At 41.1% G+C, this 23,245-nt stretch overlaps 1 protein-coding gene across 3 annotated transcripts; it reads right to left on the reverse strand.

Moving 5' to 3' along the window:
* Window positions 1-839: 839 nt before the first annotated feature.
* LOC119732104 (serine/threonine-protein kinase Nek4-like) lies at window positions 840-23,245 on the reverse strand. 3 transcript variants are annotated; one of them, XM_038205493.1, is made up of 16 exons: window positions 23,063-23,245; window positions 19,161-19,293; window positions 16,234-16,500; window positions 15,013-15,210; window positions 14,162-14,269; window positions 13,109-13,266; window positions 11,521-11,671; window positions 10,675-10,794; window positions 9,712-9,900; window positions 9,409-9,493; window positions 7,955-8,055; window positions 7,331-7,485; window positions 6,239-6,465; window positions 5,480-5,503; window positions 3,633-3,772; window positions 840-2,101 (listed from the first exon to the last, which is right to left on the reverse strand). In XM_038205493.1, exons 2-16 carry the CDS (start codon window positions 19,251-19,253, stop codon window positions 2,006-2,008), a joined length of 2,112 nt encoding a protein of 703 aa, XP_038061421.1. In that variant the 5' UTR covers window positions 19,254-19,293; window positions 23,063-23,245; the 3' UTR covers window positions 840-2,005. The 3 variants fall into 3 exon arrangements, with proteins under 3 accessions (XP_038061421.1, XP_038061419.1, XP_038061422.1); XM_038205491.1 differs by having other exon boundaries at window positions 19,161-19,300; XM_038205494.1 differs by lacking the exon at window positions 5,480-5,503 and having other exon boundaries at window positions 19,161-19,300; window positions 23,063-23,244.

A 23,245-nucleotide genomic window follows, 5' to 3' on the forward strand; every position in this document is an offset into this window, starting at 1 on the left:
GAGAGTTTTACATGTACATCCACAATAATTGATGACTGACGAGAAATATATGAAACAAAAGAACTGCTAGTACTGATACTCTGTAAAGTTTGAATACTTTTTAAGTCAGCAATGAGTTACAATGCCCGTGTCACTATGTACAAAATACTAGACATGAATGAGAAATGAATACAAGTGACTGATAAGTCTTTGCCTGGTAACCACTGAATGCCCTAGCTAAGTCCTAAACTACACAAGTACCAGTATTTTATATTCTCTCATAGAAAACTACTTTTCATGTTTACACAATTTACACGTAGATTACATGTAAAAATGAACATCTACCAGTACAGGGTGAGTATGGTGAGTCAAAAAACACGAAACTCAAATGTCGGGACCGTTGTTTTAGTGAAGTTCTGCACGTAGCACTTTCAAAATCTAGGATATGAAAGCCCAATTCATAAGCTTTCTTTCAGTACACGAATCATTCAAATCACCCATGTACTTTTCAAGTTACGGAATTTTAAACACAACCACCGTTTTAAAGTTCTGTCCACGGATCACAAGAAGGTAAGTGTTCTTTCAGCAAAACAAAAACAAATCACATACATGTAGGGGTGTGTGTGAATTGGTTTCGTTTTGCTAAAAGAATGCACACCTTTTTTGTGATCCGTGGACAGAACTTTCAAACGGTGGTCGTGTTTAAAATTCTGTAACTTCAAAACTACTTGAGTGATTTGAATGATTCTTGTACTAAAAGAAAGTTTATGAATTGGGCTTTCATATTTTTGATTTTGAAAGTGCTACATGTAGAACTTCACTAAAACAATAGTCCCGACATTGGGGTTTCGCTTTTTTTGACTCACCCTGTACATACCGGTATCTGAAGGATGCTGATGGATATTTACATCTGAAATAATACATGCGGTGCTTATAATTTTATATAGCGCTTAAAAGCAAAGGTCTCACAGCACTTCATGATTATTACCCCTGTTCATCAGGCAATGCATGAGGCTAGTTTCTGCAGCAGCTCAATATCAGCGCATTCTGGTCTCTACCTTCACAGGTACCCGTTTATACTCCTGGGTGGAGAGAGGTAATTGCAGTCAAGTGCCTTGCCCATGAACACAAGCACCATGTTTCCCGTCAGGGTTCAAACCCACGTATACGTACCACGGCACAAGAGTCGAACACCGTAACCATTGGTGCTCCAATATAAAGCAGGAATTTCACATCGCAAATGCAAGTCAAATTCGGGATTAGTTCTTCGCAGTGATTTTGTAAAGCCAAGTTTCCAAATCTTGAGAAGAAAACTCTGCATGGTTTCCTTGCACTCGCACGACCACATTTCTCAAAACCTTACACTCTCCAAGACAACATCTTCTAGCTCTTTTAAAAAAATTAGAACATATGAAGGAAGAAAGTAACAATTTGCTGGCTTTTGGTTGAAGAGATGAATATACAAAAGTAATATGAATGTCGCCAATGACAACAATATGACCAATAAGTACTGCACAGCAGCGCCATCAGTTTGGCTAAGAATTATTACCAAATCTCAAACAAGTTTGTTTCTATGCAGAATACAAAAGAAAATTTAATTAAATATTTTAGAAAAAAAAAGGCACTGTAGAATGCAATTGAACAAAACTAAGTAGCAATTCCCAAGTTGGATTTAATAAATATTTCCAAAGCAAACTGTGTCTTTGAACCTCTTTTTGTTGTTGAAACCTTGGTGAAAAGTCATGAAAATATAGGTTTCTGGAAAGCTGCAAAGAGTTTGACGGTTGTACTTTATACAGACTCCTGCAGTTGTAAAAACATGTCAACCATTCAAAGGGCAGTTCTAGATAAGTCAAGCTTATCTCTACCTGCAGAAGATGAGAAACATCTCTTCGATGACGTAGCAGTTATGCACTTGTAATTTCCATGTCGGTTGTAGAAACATCTTGATGCGAAGACGCAGGTATCCAATGTCAAAGGTCGCCATTTTTTTTTCAGAGTATACTCACCCACCTGTGTTGCCATGTCAACCAAACACTGTCTCCTCACAGAACTTCAGCTGCCAAATCTTGCCGCCGTAGATCTCAAAGTCTTCTCGGCCCATCAGTGCTACCAGTTCAGCCTTTTCAAAAATGAAAGAAAAGATGACAGTCTGAAAGTGTTTCTGTCCAAAGAGTATGTCTGTGATGGGCATGTGAGGATCTGTGATGGACGTGTGAGGATCTGTGATGGACGTGTGAGGATCTGTGATGGACGTGTGAGGATCAGTGATGGACATGTGAGGATCTGTGATGGACGTGTGAGGATCTGTGATGGACGTGTGAGGATCAGTGATGGACATGTGAGGATCTGTGATGGACGTGTGAGGATCTGTGATGGACGTGTGAGGATCTGTGATGGACGTGTGAGGATCTGTGATGGGCGTGTGAGGATCTGTGATGGACGTGTGAGGATCTGTGATGGACATGTGAGGATCTGTGATGGACGTGTGAGGATCAGTGATGGACGTGTGAGGATCTGTGATGGACGTGTGAGGATCTGTGATGGACATGTGAGGATCTGTGATGGACGTGTGAGGATCAGTGATGGACGTGTGAGGATCTGTGATGGACGTGTGATGTTCTGTGATAGACAAGTGAGGATCTGTGATGGGCGTGTGAGGATCTGTGATAGGCGTGTGAGGATCTGTGATGGACGTGTGAGGATCTGTGATGGACGTGTGAGGATCTGTGATGGACGTGTGAGGATCTGTGATGGACGTGTGAGGATCTGTGATGGACATGTGAGGATCTGTGATGGACATGTGAGGATCTGTGATGGACGTGTGAGGATCTGTGATGGACGTGTGAGGATCTGTGATGGACATGTGAGGATCAGTGATGGACATGTGAGGATCTGTGATGGACGTGTGAGGATCTGTGATGGACGTGTGAGGATCTGTGATGGACGTGTGAGGATCTGTGATGGACGTGTGAGGATCTGTGATGGATGTGTGAGGATCTGTGATGGACGTGTGAGGATCTGTGATGGACATGTGAGGATCTGTGATGGACGTGTGAGGATCTGTGATGGACGTGTGAGGATCTGTGATGGACGTGTGAGGATCTGTGATGGACGTGTGAGGATCTGTGATGGACATGTGAGGATCTGTGATGGACGTGTGAGGATCAGTGATGGACGTGTGAGGATCTGTGATGGACGTGTGAGGATCTGTGATGGACATGTGAGGATCTGTGATGGACGTGTGAGGATCAGTGATGGACGTGTGAGGATCTGTGATGGACGTGTGATGTTCTGTGATGGACAAGTGAGGATCTGTGATGGGCGTGTGAGGATCTGTGATAGGCGTGTGAGGATCTGTGATGGACGTGTGAGGATCTGTGATGGACGTGTGAGGATCTGTGATGGATGTACGTGTGAGGATCTGTGATGGACGTGTGAGGATCTGTGATGGACATGTGAGGATCTGTGATGGACGTGTGAGGATCTGTGATGGGCGTGTGAGGATCTGTGATGGGCGTGTGAGGATCTGTGATGGGCGTGTGAAGATCTGTGATGGACTTGTGAGGATCTGTGATGGACATGTGATGCACTCGACTACAAGACTGGAGGGCAGGAGGCTGGCTCTTCAGGTCCAGCAACAAGAGTCTTACCTCGACTGACTCTTCATCACCGTTATCCAGACAGTCGTAAGCCTTCTGAAGCATCTCAATCCCGATGCCGTTCATGATGTCTTTCCTCAGAGCTGCGATCCTGTCCATCAGTCGGCCCGATGTTGTCATTGTTGCATTACCTGGAGGGTCAAACATCAATGAAAATTGAGAAATTGTGCAAGTCTTTGTCTGGGCACTACATTGCAAGTATTGTACAGTTACCTTTCTGTGAGGTGCTAAGCATGTGAATCTTTTAAACATAGTCAAGTTTCTCTAGACGCATTTGCTTGTACCTGTCATAGTCATAGTCACAGGACAAGACGTTCACAAGTTAGGTCACAAAGTAATGGAAAGTAAAGGGAATGAACATTTAACAATGACTAAAGTAGGCCTCTCTTTCACATACATGTATTTGATTGAAAAGCTTGTAACTTGACTTGAGATTGAAGGCTGTATAATTGACTTGTGTATTTACGGGTAGAATGGAAACTGGGTACCATATTGAAGTAAAACATGGTACCCAAGTACCCGTTAAAGAACCCAACCCCAAAATTCAAATCTCGGAAGATGTCTGAAGGGCGTTATAGCTTTACGGTGTAAACTGCAACTTTCGCAAGCGTCATCTGTCGCACTAAAAATGCACATAAATGTGAAATCTGTTTTGGTTCTCCAAGTCAACTGGTTTTCATTTTGAAAATTCCCAACAAATGGCATTCCTAACCTTTCTTTTTCATTGTCTGAGAAGTTACTAAGTAATTTGTAAAGTTGGTTACGGGTACCCAATCCCATAATCTGGAACCGGTTCCTGACATCAATGGTTGGGTACTCGGGTACCTGGTTCCGATGCATAGACCTAGTACTTAACTTTAACTGTTTTACTTTAATAGCAGCATGCAATGCACAACTCATTACATTGGATGGATTCTTATTAATGGCTTCTACTCCATCATGTGCAATGAGACACATAGCCACCCAAATCCCCTTAACCCCCTTCCCCCCCCCCCCAAAAAAAAAATTGATAATAACAAATAAAAACTTGGAGTTTAGTGTTTTGCAAAGAATGTAGTATCCAGACGCCACTTCTTTGGTTGTGTACAAAGTCTATGGAGAGTCGAGTGCATTTTCAAAGTATTTTCTAACAAAATTGGAAATGTTTCTCAGTCCCAGATTCACGTCTTTTCATCAGTATTTTTGTACTGACTGACCTTCATTGAGATAATATTTGATGAAAAGAGGGGGGTCGGGATGCAACTTCTTTCGGTGTTTGTTATTATTGGGAAAATTCAAGTTGTTTCCCTGAAAACTGATGTCATTACGGTGCTGAGTTGCAAAATGTGGATGAAAAGAGATACGATACCTGAAAAAAATGTTCATTTTGACTAGAAACTCAGTTTAGTAAGTGCTCGCATATGACAAAAACACACATGCAGAGGTTTTGATGTTTTAAAATGAATCAAAATGGTGATTTACAAAACGCATGCTTGAGTGACTGACAAAGAAATTAATGAAACTGAGGATGGGTTGCATCTTAGCAAACAAAATAACAGCAACTTATGGAATTGTTTTTACCTGGTTGTACTTTCTTAAAAATCATTCTAGCCTCCCCCCACCCACACCAAAAACAAATAAACAAAAAACAAACCAGCAAAGAACAAATAACCACAATTAAAAATTTTTAAAACAAATTGAAATTACAAATTACAAATTACAAAAATAAACAAAATAAAAAATTAACTGAAACACAGAAATAATAAATTCATTATGTTTTGTGTTTAACAACATGCCCTACAATTTGAAAAAAAATGGTGCTATTATTGTTAAACATAATGATCTTGGAGCAAACTCACGGGCAAAAGGCATCCCTGGCGAACCTGGTTAACAAAAACGCATTAAATTTGCAAGCAGGGTGGATTTAATTATTATTGAAATGAAAGGATTTGTGGGGGAAAAACAACAAACAAACAAGTGTGTAGTTTATGGCCAAGGAATGACATCTCCATATCACATGAAAAACAGAGGTATGCACCACTCATTGAACATGCACTGATAGAATCTAAAAGGCGTCAAGCTCAAATATCTAAACCAAGGGCGATTTTGGGTCTGGTTACAGTCATAGTTTTGGGTTCCGTTCGGGGCGAAAATCCTTGGGCGTGGGGGTATATATGTATCCCCCCACACACACTTAGTGGCCAGGGAAAGGGCTTATCATCTCCCCCCCCCCCCCCACTTTTTCGTTGTCAGAAACAAAGGCAGATTTTGAGGTATTATTCAAACTTCCTAGCAACCAAAATGTATTCAAAAGCACTGATAAACAAAGAAAAAAAAGTACAAAAGATTAAAATGTGTCGTTTTGGTGTAAGGTTGAGGAGTGTAAGAATGCGTAAGTATCAAGAACAGCGCTTCCTAGTGTAAGGTGGTGTACAGCTACCAGTATACGCCCTTGTATTTCAGTATTCTTGGGTCTTAGAAAAACACTGGTCTATAACACAAGAGTGTACTAGGGAATGTGCAGGCTACTGCACACCACACACGCGTGAATGGGTTTCCTACACCTACTTGAAGTACAATTTTCAAATTAACTAGCAAGCCATGGGAGGCATACTGACCTAGTCCCCTCGGTGCTCTCGGTGCCGCTGGCCTGATGAAGATATCGACGGTGCCGCTCAGGGGATCCATGTTGCTCTGTCCGATGGAGGAGTCAGGGGTGTCTATCCCATCGGGTGTGTCTTCTGGTTCGTCAGGGTCTTCGTTGATTTCCTCCTCCAGGTTGGGTATGTCTAGTTTTAGTGTTGACTCCAGGAGGGAGGAGAACTCTGAAATCTCTTTCTCCTCGCTGAAGGGAACAGAGAAAAAAAAATGAGACGAGGACCAAAAATCCTGGAGCAGCTATGCAGAAAATATACGACTCAGCCCAACAAAAGGAGTCTGAATTACTTTAAAGGTAGGGTAGATCATTAATTTTGTCATTTGTGCAGTTTTTCTCGTTTGAAGCAACAAAACATTAGGCCGTAGATTTTTGTTGATTCAAATTTACTTAGCTGCCCAATATGTTAGCTACTTTTTGTCTGTGTTGTTGGTCCCAATGACCACAGGTTTTTCCGCGATAGCCTTTAAAAAAAATTTTCTGCGACCCGAGCTGTTGACTTTTTAGCCTCAAGCCTTGCGCATCTTTTGATACCAAAATATAAAAATCGGACCACGGGTTGCCACGCAGCGAAAAATTTGCCGGTGAAAACTGAATTTTCCCATATACGTCGTGTACACAGAGCAGAATTACCATTTGTACATATAAATACGTAATTAGCCATAATTCCAAAACCCTTTGACCTATAGTCATGAAATTTCTTGGGTATGGTCATGAAGAGTTGCTCTATGCATGTACCGAGTTTCAAAATTTTTGGTCACTCGATGGCCGAGATATTAAGGGGGGAGGGGGTGGAAATGGGATGGTCAAAATAATCCGGCCCTTTTAGGGTTAAGGCCACTTCATACTTTATGAAATCAAATTTGAACAAGACTTTGTAACCTCAAGACAAATGTTCCTTTGCAGAAGTTAAAACACATTTTGGCAGAGGCAAGTTTGACTGGGAATGGGTTGTTAAGCCAATTCGTTTTGCATTCAAATCATGTTTGCATGTAGTACGACCCAGCTTTTATTCGTTTCAAACAAAACCTGATACGAGAAAACCAATCCTCACTATTTCTTGGCTTTTTCTGGGGCATCAGTTGAATCATCTGAGTCGTCATCTCCCACGCTTGGTCTATCAGAACGCCGTGACGCTGCATCAACCTCATCGTCACCTTTGACCTTTGGTGCGGATGAATCCACTTCATCACGACCTTTCGCCTTGACCTACATAAGGACAATATTGCAATATAATATAAGAGTCTGAAAATTGGATAAAAGGTCTAAAAGATTTTTTTTTCTATACTGATAAGGCCAGAAACCACCCTGCCTGTTACTCACTGTAGCACCCAAAACTCCCCAAGCACTATACAGGGTGTTTCAAAAAAACAGGAAACCGAGCTTATTTTGTTGATTTCTCGGGTATGACAAATTATTTAGGAAAATGGTAACCACCATCTGTTACATAACCACGTCTTCTTTTTCTTGACACCACGAACTCCATTTTACCGCCACGGATGACTGAGCACCAAGTGATGTAACTGACATGCCAAAAATGGCCTTGTACCACAAGCACCATAAGACCAATTGACAGTTTTCAGCATGTTGAAAATAACAAAATCCAGGACGTACATTATCAAAGTCAAATTGCTAAAACATATCAAGCAAGCAGAACCTTAGAATGATAGCAACTCACCCTGTGTGGAGGGTTGGGGTCAGACTTGGACCGCGTTGCTCTCGTTTTTACTACACCGTTGCTTGACTTCCTGCCTGCTGCAGCGTCAGCGGAACTGCGTACTAGAAAGCAAACATGAAACAATTTAATCCACATAAAAGTCATAGATAAATTATCTTATTAAAGTAACCCTCCTATATTTGTAACTATCACAAACTGTCAAAAACCTAACCCCTACCTCTCTTAATAGCTTTTGTACAGACTGGTCACCAACTACCAGAAACCCAGATGGATTAAACCCTATAACTGCCAAAGCCTGTTGAAGTGGTTTGATAGATAGCTTGACCATTAATACTGGTACAGCTTGTGTAGCAGCCATTTTAACCCTAAAAGTGCCGGGTTATTTTGACCATCTCTCAGCCGGGGGATTCTGCCCCCCCCCCCAAGATCTCGGCCATCGAGTGACAAAAAATTTTGAAACTCGGAACATGCATAGAGCAACTCATCATGAACATACCCAAGAAATTTCATGACTATAGGTGAAAGGGTTTTAGAATTATGGCTAATTAATTATTCATATGTACGAATGGTAATTGTGCTCTGTGCACACGATGTATATGGGAAATTTCAGTTTGCGCCGGAAACTTTTTCGCTGCGTGGCAACCTGCGGTCCGAAAAAATTGAGGGGGGGTTCCGCCCCCGCCCCCCCCCCCCCCCCCGGCCCTTTTAGGGTTAACCTGTCAATTGTACCAATATGAGGCACACTTACGGACCTGTTAGAAATTGTAACCTGTTAGATTTTGACCCATAGGGTTACTCTCTACATACTGTCACTGAGGGAGGGAGGGATAAGTAATAAAGACAAGAAATAGTATTTCAAAGGTGATCAGAAATGTATTATGTACAAAAATGCTATGCAACTGCATATCATGTAGTGCTTTATAAAAAATGCAAAGAAATTCTGATCTAGCTTGGACAGGATAGAATTACTTTTGTAGGAAAGGACAAGGTTCAAGATTTGTTTTGGGGTAAAAGTAGAAGTGGCTGGTGGGGGAGTGTGGCCTAGTGGTTAGGGTTTGTGTCTCATGATCAAAGGGCCAGGGGTTCGAATCCAGCTGCTGGCCATATGTTGTGTCCTTGGGCAAGCCACATCACTCCAACATGCCTCTCTCCACCCAGGAGTATGGGTATTGGCATTAGCTGGAGAGTAACCTGTGATGGACTGGCATCCCATCCAAAGGAACAAAAATATTCCCAGGTCTTCCATGCCAAGGAAACTGGAGATAAACGCGGGCCTGATGAGCCATTTGGCTCGTAACAGACTTAACTTTTCATAAGACAGATGTATCGGCATGTGCGGGTATAGCCAGTCCAACCATTTATGCTTCTGTAGAAGAGATGGCATGAAGTCAAATTCGGGGACAGTGGCGCTTTTGTCCCTAAGCAACATGGTTTATCACAATTTGTGTGCCTACCAGTCGGACCAGTGGCTGCTCCTTCTTGTGATTCCCTCAGCTTTTCCCGTCTTCGCATTCTTGCGGAGGTGTTGACCGACCGTCTCTGCAAAGAATTGATGAAAGCAAGTTATAATGAGCATTTTTTTATTTAGCTTAAAAAAAATTTCTTTTTCTCCTTACAAATTTGTAATTTGTATGTTTTGTTTTAATGGAAAAACTATTTTATTCGGAACTTAGGCGTTTGTAACCCTCAGAAAAATGAATTTGTTTTTGCGCACAAATGAACGCACCCTGCAAATTATTGTCTGAAATCAATCTTACCCCTTCCTCTTCTGTTCTGGGCGTGGCTACACTCTCCTTGGAACTGGAGACAGAACTGGACGAAGATGAGGAGGAACGGCCGACGTTACGACTGCCTGATGGGTTCTTACTGACACTGGCACTCTTGCGCGGGGTACCAGCGTTAGTGGGCGGAGTTGGGAGTGGGCGTGGCTTCCTTACGGCAGAGCTCTGTGAAGAAATCCGACAGTATGAATATTTAAAACTTTTAATGGTATCCATTTAAGGGAATAACTGTCAGCTTGGCCGGTTTTAAACACTATGTTTAAGACTGGTTGGAGGATAATTATCAGTATCCAGACTCCAATCGGTCTTAAACAGAGTGTTTAATACCGGCCAAGCACAAATTTGTTCCCATTCATAAAAACCTTTTCGGTCAGAAAAATTCAAAACTTTTCAGTCCAAAAGTCAACACAAGTCAAAAATAAGAAATTTCCAACAATTTTTTTTTCAACAATTTTACTTTTTTGGGGGATACCCCTCTAGTTATATAATGGAATGTCCAGTCTTGGGAGTAGTGGTAAACAACTCCTTACGTGGAGATTGGCGCGCGCGTCGTGCATACTGCCCGATGTTGCGCAGAACGCAGCTGTTCCGGTGTGTAGTGAATTTAGGACTATGAAATACAGACTCACTGGTACTGTTGCACAAGCCTACGTGAGGATTGTGAACGTTCAACCACTTAAATGGTAAAAGACACTGGATTTCAAAGGAGTCCAAATTTCATGTGACACTGAATAAGTTTTTAAGACCAGCCAGCTGGTCTCTATCATCTGTTTAAAGCCGGCCACGTGATGGGCTCTCTCTTGTAATCTTAAGTTGTGTTTGGGCAGCCAGGAAAGAGCAAGACTCTAAAAGGGAACAAAAAGGCGTGTATCGTTTTGTGGAAATAAACTCTTCACATGATTGTTCTTCTGGCTTAGGAGAAATTTGACGTAATCTTACTCTGTCCTTAGCACCATCTTTAGCAGGTTCCTTCTTGTCTTTTGACCCTGACGATGAGGGGCGAGTCTTGGCTGACTTTTTGGCATCGCCGCTGGAGACTCGAGGCGTTGAGGAAGGTTTCTTAAAATTAATAAAGAATTTAACAATAACTTTAATTAAACAAATTGGGCTGATTAATTGTACCCAAATCAAAGGAAACACAAATTGAAATTCAATTGATGTTATGTCCATTGAGAGCATAATTTGGGTTTTGTTTTACTAAAACAAAATTGATATCAAAATGAGAAGTTATAAAAAAAACAAAAGACAAAATGACATCTGATGACGGGATTAAAAAAAATTTTAAGTTGAGTTCGCTCCTCAGATTTAGTTTGAGTAATATGTGATCCTTTTCATTTCATTTGGTTTCATTTTGGGTTTGAGAGGAATATGGCTTATGCATCTGGTTACTATGAATGCTGTGCTTACAGGGTTTCAGTCAATTTTTTTCACTAGGCCTGTTGGCACAGAATGGCGACTATAAGCACAGGATCTACATTCCATGCTAACAAAAAACTTGTGTGCTAACAACGTAAGCACAGAACCCTAAATAGACCTAAAGACATAATGGCCAAGTTGGGGCGGTCAAGCTACATGAGTCGTTTGTCGGGAATTTTCATTTGCAGAATTTCATTTTCGTTTTTACTTACTAAGTAAAGATCTGCTGAGTACCAGTCATACGCAATGCACATTGCATGGCACCTTTGCTGGTAACCCTTCTTTTGGCTCAGCTAACATTTTCTATGCTTATCAATTTTCTGTTCTTTACAGCTCAAGGGAACTGGCCCCTAGTCTCGGCCTGCATACCTTTGCACTCTTGGCGGGTACTTCGGTGATCGGTGATAGAGCGCCCCCAAGAGGCACGTCGTTGACAGCTGCAGTCTGCGGTGAGAAGGACGACACCTCAACGATCTCTGGCTTGGATGACCTTCTCTCTGTACTCCCAGAATTCGGTCGTCTGACAAAAACAACATGCGTTCAAATTTGTAGTTGGTTTGCAATTGGGCGAATCCGTGAATGGGTGACGACCAGCTGAATGAGAATCTTGTCCCAAATGCCGATATTGGGATTGCGTCACGACAGGGCATAACTAAAAATAAGCATCGGCAACTTTGAAATTAAAATTGAGATCCAGAATATTGTGTTTCTGACCAAGTTCGGGCAAGGACTATTAGTCGACTAGTGGTTGATTTGTGACGTACCTTACGCCTGCGCACTAATAGCAACGTGCGAACGTCTCTAGTCAAACGCTGGTCAAAATGTCATCGCAAAACTTCTGGATCCTGGCTCCCTGCTGTACGTTATGAATGTGCGCGGCTATTGGTTACCAGCGATGCAACCAGCCCCAGTAGGCTTGTTCCAAATAGTCGACTAGCGTAGTCAACCATCGTCGACAAGACAGAGTTCGGGCTATCTTTAGTCGAACTATGGTTAACCAACGGTCAACAATAGTTCTTGCGCGAAATTTCCCAATGCTTGTTCTGTTTTCTTGAACTATACAGCATTCACAGAGCTAAAACTTCATTAGGTTTAAGTTACTAAGCATCGGTCTTTAGATTTGAGCACTTATGTTGGTTGAAACAGAAAAATGCACAAATTACAAATGGCCCACTCTACCTATAACTACTCCCGAGTTGGCAATAAACACTGCTTACTTCGCAAGTCGGTAATAATACACGCGTCTCCCTAATACCAGTCTGCTTGTTCCAGTTGCAGGTGCCATGCCCAAGTGCACATATCGTGCTTCTGTCGAACATTTAGATGGCAGTCACAGGACAAGTTCGCGCAAGAACTACTGTTGGCCATTGGTTAACCATAGTTCGACTAGAATTAGCCCGAACTCTGTCTAGTCGACGGTGGTTGACTACGCTAGTCGACTATTTGGAACCAACCTACTGGGGTTGGTTGCTTCGCTGGTAACCAATAGCCGCGCCCATTCATAACGTACAGCAGGGAGCCAGGATCCAAGAGTTTTGCGATGACATTTTGACCAGCATTTGACTAGAGACGTTCGCACGTTGCTATTAGTGCGCAGGTGTAAGGTACGTAACAGATCAACCACTAGTCGACTAATAGTCAGAGGTGGTTGACTACGCTAGTCGACTATTTGGAACCAACCTACTGGGCCTGGTTGCATTGCTGGTAACCAATAGCCACGCACATTCATAACGTACAGCAGGGAGCCAGGATCCAAGAGTTTTGCGAAAACATTTTGACCAGCGTTTGACTAGAGACGTTCGCACGTTGCTATCAGTGCGCAGGCGTAAGGTACGTAACAAATCAACCACTAGTCGACTAATGGTCCTTGCCTGAACGTGGCCACAGCTGCCAAGGAGGTGGCGGGGGGGGGGGGGGGGGGGGGGGGGGGGTAATGGATTGCTCTATCCCATCATACCTTGATTTGGTGCCCTCTAGGAAGATAGCTATGTGTTTCTTGATGAAGGGATTGCGTAGGATCCGCGCTACACTCGGACGTTTCTCTGGAGCGAGATTCAGCATCGCCTTGATCAATTCAATGAGGTCCTCGCTGTAGGACTTGGGCATAGCAGGCATCTGGGAATTCAAAGAGAATTATTTAATGGACAATTCAAAACATCAAACAGCGAGGGCACTTTTCATTGCAAAAAAAATCAAAGACACTGGCATGACTGGTGACAATGGACACGAGAAAGCTTCATTTTGTGGTTGGGATGGGAGTGACAGAAATTAAGACATTTCTAATTTTCTTTTTTTTTTGAAGCAGGGTGGTGGTGGAAGATGCAGCTCATAATCAATATTATTCTCAGTTACAAGTTTTCTTTGATTTCTCCTTTTAATAATTGAGAACTAAATAAACTAGTTAAACATCATAAAAATAATTTGGGCATTATTTATTTCCCTTTTTCTGCCCTTCGTACATGTTGCGTATCTGTTTTTGAGGGTGAACGAAAAGTCTGTTTTCCAAAGGCTAAATTACAAGATATTTAGAAAAAAAATTATACCACTTTAGGGCATATACGATCATTTGTCTCTATCCCAAATGTGACGTACCGAATTGTTATCAAAAAGCTTACTTGGATTAAAGATCGTACTAAATAGCAAATTATTCCATTTGGTTTGTTGTCATTATTAGAAGAAATCAAGAAATGTAGGTGATCTTTAATGATCAGCCACTTGACTGATTTTTGGAAATAAAGAGGGCGAAAAGGTTGTCCCTAGTTTTTCACTGTTTTCTCGAAAAGTGCAATATCCACTGAGCTGAAACTTCAACAGATTAGGTTTTGAACATTCTTCTTTGGATTTTGAGTGGGGTTATTATTGGAAAAAAACAAAATGCATTAAAAGCAAATGGCTCTCTATGCCTTCATGTTCTAACGACTTGGCCAAACCAACCTTTTGCAGAAATCTGGCATTTCTTTGGGATACTCAAATTTTTAAAAATCTCTAGATTTTGGTTAATATCACCCACCTTGCCCCGCAGTATTTTGTAGACCAATGAGTTCATATCTTTGGCATTGAAGGCATGCTTCAGTGTTGCCATCTCATAGACACAGCAGCCGAGCGCCCAGACATCAGACTGAAAAAAAAATGAAGAAAATGTCAGGAGGTACGAAAATAACCCTCCCATCAGTAAAAAATGCCTCTTGCAATAAATTCCAGACGACAAGCAAGGCATACAGTCCAAAACATTGACTTTCCATTCTTTTCAGAACCACAAAAGTTCACGAAAGAGAATAAGTGCAACCGTTAACTTGCACTTATTCCCATGTTTTGATTTCAATTAAGCACATCAGAGAATGTGACAATAGAGATGCATTATTGGTAATCGACGGAGTGTTTGTTTTTGGTGGATTCAGAAAGCTGATTAACCCCAACTCCCTAGGCCTTTTTGCTAGGATGTAGTCTCAATCCTGCAAAATCCTCCAATTAGCCTCATGGAAAAATAGCATATAGCCTCAATCCTGCAAATTCCTCCGTTGTTTCTTGAATATGGTCCATGGAGGGGTGATCACTGCCTGAATCCTGCAAAATCCTCCGGCTATGACTGTCAATAGGCTGAGGCAGAGGCAGTGACATCCTGGGGCAGTGCGGAGGATGTCAAGTATAATCAAGGACTAAATTTATGCACGGCTGAGCATAAACAACACAAGGTCCGGCCCAAGACCTTGACACAGTGCGTACTCCGAAATCAGCAACGCACTTTTGCCATGTATCCTCAATCCTGCAAATTCCTCCAATTTGCAAAAAGGATTTTGGAAGATTCAGGGCGGTTAGAGTTAAAACATGAATGTCCCATCAAACAGGGCAATCTTTACATACCTTGTGGTTATACGGTTTATTACTGAAGAGTTCGGGACTCATGTAGTACGGGGTACCAATCAGCGTGGTTGCCATGTCGTTGTTCCCTTCTAGCACCCTGGCTATGCCTAGATCACCCACTTTGATGATCTTGCTCTTTGTCAAGAAGATATTCTGTGTCTTCAGGTCGCGATGGAGAATGTTCCTCTCGTGCATGTACTGAAATTGGAATCGGAGAAGAAGAAAAAAAATTAGAGAGAAATTGCAATGTTTATATTTATTATTTAAGTTTTTAATGGAGTTAATTTTCTCAAATGAAACTGGATTATTTTCAAAAAGTGATCACAGCCACTATGTTCAAGCTCAATATTCAAAGGAAACTATAAGAAAGAAAAATCAAGATAATTAGTGGGATGAAGACCCCGAAATGATATTCTACAAAAATGGCCAACCAAAATCACAAATAAGTAAGATTTGAGGCTTTGCATGGTGGAGATACTAAATAATGAAAGGTTTGTGGAAACACCATGTGCGAATAATTTCTCAACAAAGAGAATGAGAGAGTTTATACCTTTGCTTCTTTTCAGAACCATTCTCTTAGTTGAGGAATTATTCGCACATGGTGTTTTTGCAAACCTTTCATTATTCAAAATCACAAAAACAACAAAAGTTAGGCATCAACTAGTACACAAGATTTAGACCCAGATCGCAGAAATAGAATACCGTTTTTACTGTCATTTGGGTTTTTTTTTAATATGGCTTTAAACATTAGGGAATGTTTAATTACAAATTTAAAATTATTTATTGAGGCAGACTGGAATTGATTATAAATGAAATTGCTTTCCTTTCTCTTCGCAAGTTCAAAAAAATTAATATTTTACCTAACTTTCAATTCAATATGGTCGACTCGTGAATAAGGCCAATTGTGACGAGTTTGTAGGCTGTACCCTGCATTGTTTATGTTCAGCCATGCATAATTGAGCTCTGCATTGTGCTCGATATCATCCGCACTGCTTCTGAATGTCATCGGCACTGCCTCAATCCATTAACAATGATTGTTGTGGGATTTCAAAGGATTGAACAAATTCCAGAAATAACGGATGATTTTGGAGGATTGAGGCTGAATCCAAATGGAGGCAATTGGAGGTTTTTCCGGATTGAGAATGGTTCCTAGCCAAAAGGGCCTAGGGGGTAGGGTTGATATGATTCAAAGAATAAGAAGCTGATGTTTCCATGACTGACCTGTAACGCCATTGCAATCTGCACAAACCACTCCACCACCTGTTTCTCCACCAGGGCCGCTCCTTTCTGCTCCTTGAGACGACAATACATATCTCCTCCATCACAGAAACCCATGACGATATACAAGAAGCCATCCTCGCTCTCAAACGAGTCCTTGTAGGAGACGATGTTTGGGTGTCGCAGTCGAGACAGGAGTTTGGCTTCTTGCTCTGCCGCGGTCCTCTCCCGCCGAGAGGCATTCAGCATCTCCATCTTCTTGATGACATACTGGGTCGGGAGGGGAGGGGGGGAAGGGGGGGGGGGGCGGAGAACACATGATTTGAATTAAGAAAATCTTGATCAAACAGGAAGGCTTGCAAAGTGGAAATAAATACGGCTTTAAGAGTTGAAGAGTTTATTTCCAAAACGCGATATACCAGTATCCATTTGAAAAAGTGAACATTTGCATGTTTGTACAACTTTAAAGGTAGAGTTTATCATTTGTAATTTGTGCACTATGTTCGTTTGAAGCAACAAAAGTGCTCAAAATCTAAAGACGGCTGCTTAACAATTTACCTGATGAACTTTTAGCTCAGTGAATGCTGTACATTCCCAGAAAAATAATTTTCTAGGGTCTCGATTTCAAATCAAAAGTTGCTGAGTCATGTTTTGAATTGCGCCCGAATTCAGCGTTCGGGACCCGTACTTAATCCAGCCGATTGCAGCTACGCGATGTCACACACTGAACTGGCAAATTATAGCAACACAGTCCTTCATTTAAAGAAAATCCAGGAGAGCTATAAATCGCTCTCCTCAAATATTTGAGGAGAGCAAATCGCTCTCCTTAAAATATACGGATAAACAGCGGTAAAACGACGGGTTACCATTGTTTTTGTTTTATGTTGAATATAAGGATTTATTCAAGGGGCTGCATTATTATTAGTTTTTGCATAATAAAATATGCTCAAGTTGCGTTACTTTTGTCGTTTTTGTAACTGTAAGACAAGGTAAAATTTATTTTAAAAAATTAACTAAATGGAGATTAATAAAAGGTTTGACTACTGCTTAGGCTTTCATTTTTTAATACAGTTGTCAGTTGGTTCATCACTTGATTGTACTTGGAAAATGGAGAGTTAGTAAACGGCACATAAAGCAACTGAAAATTTGCTTTCAGATTCGTTAAAATTATATGAAATTTTCAGCCTGAACTATTTCAATTGCTCTACGAAAGCTATACAAAAAGGGCCTCAAAATGACACAAACTTGCCTTAAGTTTTATCGAAAATATCTGCCGTCGATGATCTTAAAAATAATGGAAAATGCAGGTCAAGTATGCCATATACACAATGCTAGTCACGACGAGAAACTAAAACAACGTCTGAACTTCGCACTAGTACGAGCGTTTGTGATGCACTGTGTGTCGTGGGCCGGCAATGAGACTCGTTTCACGGTATAGGATTTCGGTGAAACACGCTGCATCATTTCACTTCACATACCAGTGAAACTTCCTCAAAATAAATTCATGAACACGGGAAATACATACACAGACAAGAGAGATCAAGTTTTGTGAATAAGCTTGCAAAGATCGTCCTTCTCAATCGTTGTTTTCTTGGCATTTTTACGAAGTCTATCCCGTCCGGCCTGCACGCAAAACACTGTACGGCAGGCAGTGCATTGCACCGCGCGCGACTATTACGTTGACTGGTAACCGCATTTTCATCATGCCTTCATTGGGACTTAGTGCGCGGCGAAGCGGGAACCAGTCATTGCTGCACTCACACGTACAGTACGTACGGGCCCACGTGTTTTCATGCAGCTCTATGCGACATACAGATTGTGCACGCACAGTATACAACCGCTGTACACACACGATCTTACAGTACGTACGAGCTCGGTGTTCGTTCATTTTTAGCGATGTCCAGCGGCATATTAACGTGAGTTTGGGCATTATACCAACAAAAAATACGTGTAGCTTAAGACTTAAAATCCTTTGCGTTTTTATCACTTCTTATTTTTAAACTTCCCGTGTTTGACGAGCCCTCTTTTGGATTTTTGAGGAGCGCTATTTTTGGCGCTCCTTCGAGCCAGTCGAGGAGCGCAGTAGGAGCGCCTGCGCGATCGCGCTCCTTAAAAATGAAGGACTGGCAACACGTGTGCGTCATGTCAACGCTTGCACGTGCTTCGCCGAATTAAAAAACAAACTACTAGTGGAAGTTTTCAAAAATCCATCTTAAGACGTATCATTGGAAATGGCCTTCTTTCATTGATTTCTTCAAAACGACAGCTTGCCAGAAAGAATAATTTCACAGGGAGTTTAGTCCCATTTCATTTCATTTCATTTCATATTTATTTCCACTTAATCATTTTGAAGGGAAACGGTTTAAACAATAATTTAGATAACAGGATAAGATTAAGCGGTGGGCTTGTCAAGTGGAGAAGTCCATTATGTGTAGAAAAAAATATATATTAAATATTATTATCTTTAAACCAAATGTTTCCAACACTAATTTTTTCAGTTACTTTTGGATAGCTGCAAATGATGGACTGTTGCTTAAAAAGAATATAAACAATACAATAGCTGTTTAAAAAAATTTCACCTGAATACATGTATTTTTACATTTCTCATAGGGTGTGTGTATTGAGTTGGCTTGAAATTAATGTTAAGTATTAAACTCAACTTTACTCAGAACTCAAAAGAATAATGTAATTTGACAAGTGACTCAAGGTCAATGTGATTTGTCTGTAGGTCACTGGTCCCAGAAGACTTTGGTGGTCAGTCTGTGACATAACCTATTCATGTACTGGTACTTGCCCAGTGGTTTATCGTACCTATTACCATCGGCCTAACCTTTCCCTGAGATAAATTGAAGCCCTGTTTTTCAAACTACGAGATCAACAATGCATAAAAATAAAGTTAAAATTGGTTATTTAAGATAGCAAAGCCTCACCTGTTTCTTGTCTTTCTTGTGTCGGACCAGCCAGACTTCTCCATAGCTTCCCTTGCCGACCACCTTCAGCGTATCGTAGTGTGTCAACGACATCACTGATATATTCAGAGCATCACTTCACTTCCAACAAAATCTGATTGCTGTCAGAAAAAAAAACTTTTTTAATAGTTTCCTTTTGAAATTCTGAAAAATGCGACGAACTGCTTTGATTTACAAAACTGTAATTGTAAATCGAAACTATACACAAACAAGTCAGGTGTGTTTACAAACACAACTGTGACTGTTCCCATGACATGACACCACTATTTTAACATCAACTTACATGTACATGTATACATCACATGAAACGTCAGAATAAACACATGAATAATGTATTTTTTTTTGCTTTTCTGTTGGGAAGTCATTGTATGTGATTTAAAAGAGTGAGTGAATGTGAAGAGATCCTGTACAAACAAGCTGAATTTAAAAAAAAACCCACAGCTGTAGATACCGTAAAGCGAAATAAAAGATCACATTTCAATTTTATACTAAACAAGATTTCTATTGTTTCAGCCAATGTGACCTTGACCTTTGATGTTTTGGCCCCAAATGCAATAGGCTTCTTAGGATTACCAAGAACAATCCACAAACCAAATTTGAAGTTCATATGTAAAGTACATGTATTTCTCAAGTTATCGTGCTGACAAGATTTCTATTGTTTTAGTCACAGTGACCTTGACCCTTAACCTTTCGGTCCCAAATGCAATAGGCTTCTTAGGATTACCAAGAACAATCCACAAACCAAATTTGAAGTTCATGTGTTAAGTATTTCTTAAGTTATCCCGCTGACAAGATTTTTCCGGACACACACACCCACCTACCCACCCGAACAAGGACAAGGCGGAAACAGTATGTTCCTTCGGCTTCGCCGCGGGGCATAACAAGAGTTAGAATTTTGATCTCACTGAAAGTCTATCTAGGGAAAAATTCGGCTACCCGATCACCACTTTTTTCAATTAATTTTCTAGCGCCAAAAGTTACATCTTTTATGGTTATTCCCTCCACTTTCCCTCCTCTACTCTCACCCTCTCCTTTCCTTAATTTCTATTTATCAATCAGTCACTTACGTCATCGAGATTTGAACCGCGGACGCTTGCTTGATACACGAGACTCTTAACCGCTAGGCCGCGCACGATCGCTGTTGCAATGATCAATCTTTGGACGTATTTGAAGTATCCATTGAAATAAACTAAATATTCATGAGAAAATAAATATTCATAATGACGTATTGCACTATCATTGGCCGGCTCATGCGACGTCTCATGCGACGTCATGGTTATCGATGTCATGCGTACAACGTACCGCTGTTCCAGACACTTCAATCAGTTTTGACCGGCTGCTTCAACTCAGATCTGCACTACATGTGCATGCAAAATGTGCTCTTAAAACACATTTTTACTAAAAAATTTTTCGCATGTCCACTGTTTCCTGGATTCCTCTTGGTTGAAATCACAAGGTGAGGTGAAAATTTGGATGTTTGGCGGCAGGTAAGTGGTGATCGGTTAGCCAAATTTTCCCCTATCTAGGCCTAGCATGCCTAGGCCTAGGCCCTATCTTTTTTTTTCTTTCAAATTTCTAACAGCTCTAATTAATCATGACAAGATTTAATAATAACATGTTTAATGATTGAACAAAATGATCATGATGTTTTAGAATTTTTTTTCGCTTAGTAATAGTACTAGTTTATACTAATAAACTACTAGTATAGTCGGACTCCCTATTATCGCGGCATCCCTATTATCGCGGCATGGGAAATTTCTCTTTTTACAGTGTCAAAACTCCTTCAAGTGGCGATTTTTATCCAGTTCACCAGTCATCAAGGATTTTCTACCGAGTTGTATAAAAAGGACGATTAAAAAATGTTGTGTCTTTCGGGACTTTTAACGATTTTAATAAATATTAACGTTTTCCAAAACTTGCAAAATTTTCCCTCACCGTGTCTGCTAAAAGGTACCGTTTATATTTTAACATAAATCTTTAATTGCGCTCTGTCCATGAAAGTTCCATTGTCTGGTTCCCATTCTTCAGCTGCAAATGTAAAATGAAGTCGAACGACGATATTTGCAGCGCGAAATCGTAACAACTTTTACGGGATCAAAATAAGCACCGCGCGTTAGCGAAAATAAAACGGCACACCGTGTAAAGTGAATGGCGCCCTCAATCGCCGATCAGTAGACTTGCCTCAGGGATTTGTGTTTTTCTTTCGGGGGAAGGGCAGGGTCTTAAGAAATCATCCTGCAGACATTTTGTCTTTAATCAACTTGAACGTTACAGGGAAAATATCAGACTTTATTCAGGGGGTGTTTTGGTCAAACATAAACTATGGACAAAAAAGTTGGGATCATTATTAAAACCACTTCCCGCATACCGCGATAATAGGGAGTCCACCTCTGTTCGCACACGCCGTGCATGTCTATTTTCACAGGCATCGTACACGGAATAAACCACACCACCCGTCAGATTTTTTTATATTAATTTAAAAAGGAAGAGTTATACTACACATAAGACAGGACAATTCTGGAAGGTTAGTGGGCAATCTCTATTCCGAACGAGAAACGTGATAAGTACCGCGATAATACGGCGTTCCATCCTACTAGTCATGCTAGTATTAATTTTACTACTATATAGCTGGAGTTACCCAGCCCTGAGTTTTATCATTGGGTTGTCATCTAGGGCTGGAGCGCATTTTTCTCGTAACTTGTAGTATTTGCAAAAAAAATTTGGAAAATGTTCAATTTTGTCCCCGTTACACACTAATTGCAACTGCAACTCACCCCAAACTTGCCTGGAATAACCATTACACAGGTCCTTGAAGTAAAAAACGATCCACGATGAAGATTCAGCCTACAATTGCAGTGAAAACAGGAGGAATAACCGCTAACTTGACAACCTTGCTGGGTTGGCCAGGACCGCTATTGGTTTGTGCAAAAAAAAAATGGTGTACAATGAATGGCGGTCGATTAACAGGCACAGAGAGCGATCGCTGTCAACTACTCGTTTTGCCGGCTGCGCGGGCTGTTGGCGCATGACGTCACGCGGAAGCGTAACACCCGATGACTGTTTCATGCACTATTGGTTGCGGTTCCAGTACCAAAGCTGTGATGCGAGTGGTAAACCTTATACTGGTGCATGAAACAGTCATCGGGTGTTACGCTTCCGCGTGACGTCATGCGCCAACAGCCCGCGCAGCCGGCAAAACGAGTAGTTGACAGCGATCGCTCTCTGTGCCTGTTAATCGACCGCCATTCATTGTACACCATTTTTTTTTTGCACAAACCAATAGCGGTCCTGGCCAACCCAGCAAGGTTGTCAAGTTAGCGGTTATTCCTCCTGTTTTCACTGCAATTGTAGGCTGAATCTTCATCGTGGATCGTTTTTTACTTCAAGGACCTGTGTAATGGTTATTCCAGGCAAGTTTGGGGTGAGTTGCAGTTGCAATTAGTGTGTAACGGGGACAAAATTGAACATTTTCCAAATTTTTTTTGCAAATACTACAAGTTACGAGAAAAATGCGCTCCAGCCCTAGATGACAACCCAATGATAAAACTCAGGGCTGGGTAACTCCAGCTAACTACTATAGTAGCTTGAGTAACTCCAGCTACTACTAATAATATTAGTAGTAGCTGGAGTTACTCAAGCTACTATAGTAGTAAAATTAATACCCTGGACCTCCGTTGTAACGCAGTGATGACGTCGTCCAACCTGGGCTAACACCAACATTAACATCGAACATGGTGATAAATATAGCGTCCATGGAAACATAAAAAACCACAGGCCTAGCCTACAAAAAATACACATTACAATGTATACAAATGTTCAAATTTTTGCTTATATTTCAAATCTAAGTTCACGAATACACTCACAAGTTTTGACGCAATTCACTCATCCAAAAGTTATCTTAAAATGAAACTTAAAAACATGCTTGAAGGGTGCAAGTTCACGGCCAATGTCGACATGGAATTCCCCAATTTTGTTGAGATTTCGCAAAACAGTCGTCTTTCTGCGAGGTCGTGTCCCTGGAATCAACTCGAATAAATGACATCCTA

Source organism: Patiria miniata, unplaced genomic scaffold (genome assembly GCF_015706575.1).
Source record: "Patiria miniata isolate m_02_andy unplaced genomic scaffold, ASM1570657v1 HiC_scaffold_24, whole genome shotgun sequence".
NCBI classification, from domain to species: domain Eukaryota; kingdom Metazoa; phylum Echinodermata; class Asteroidea; order Valvatida; family Asterinidae; genus Patiria; species Patiria miniata.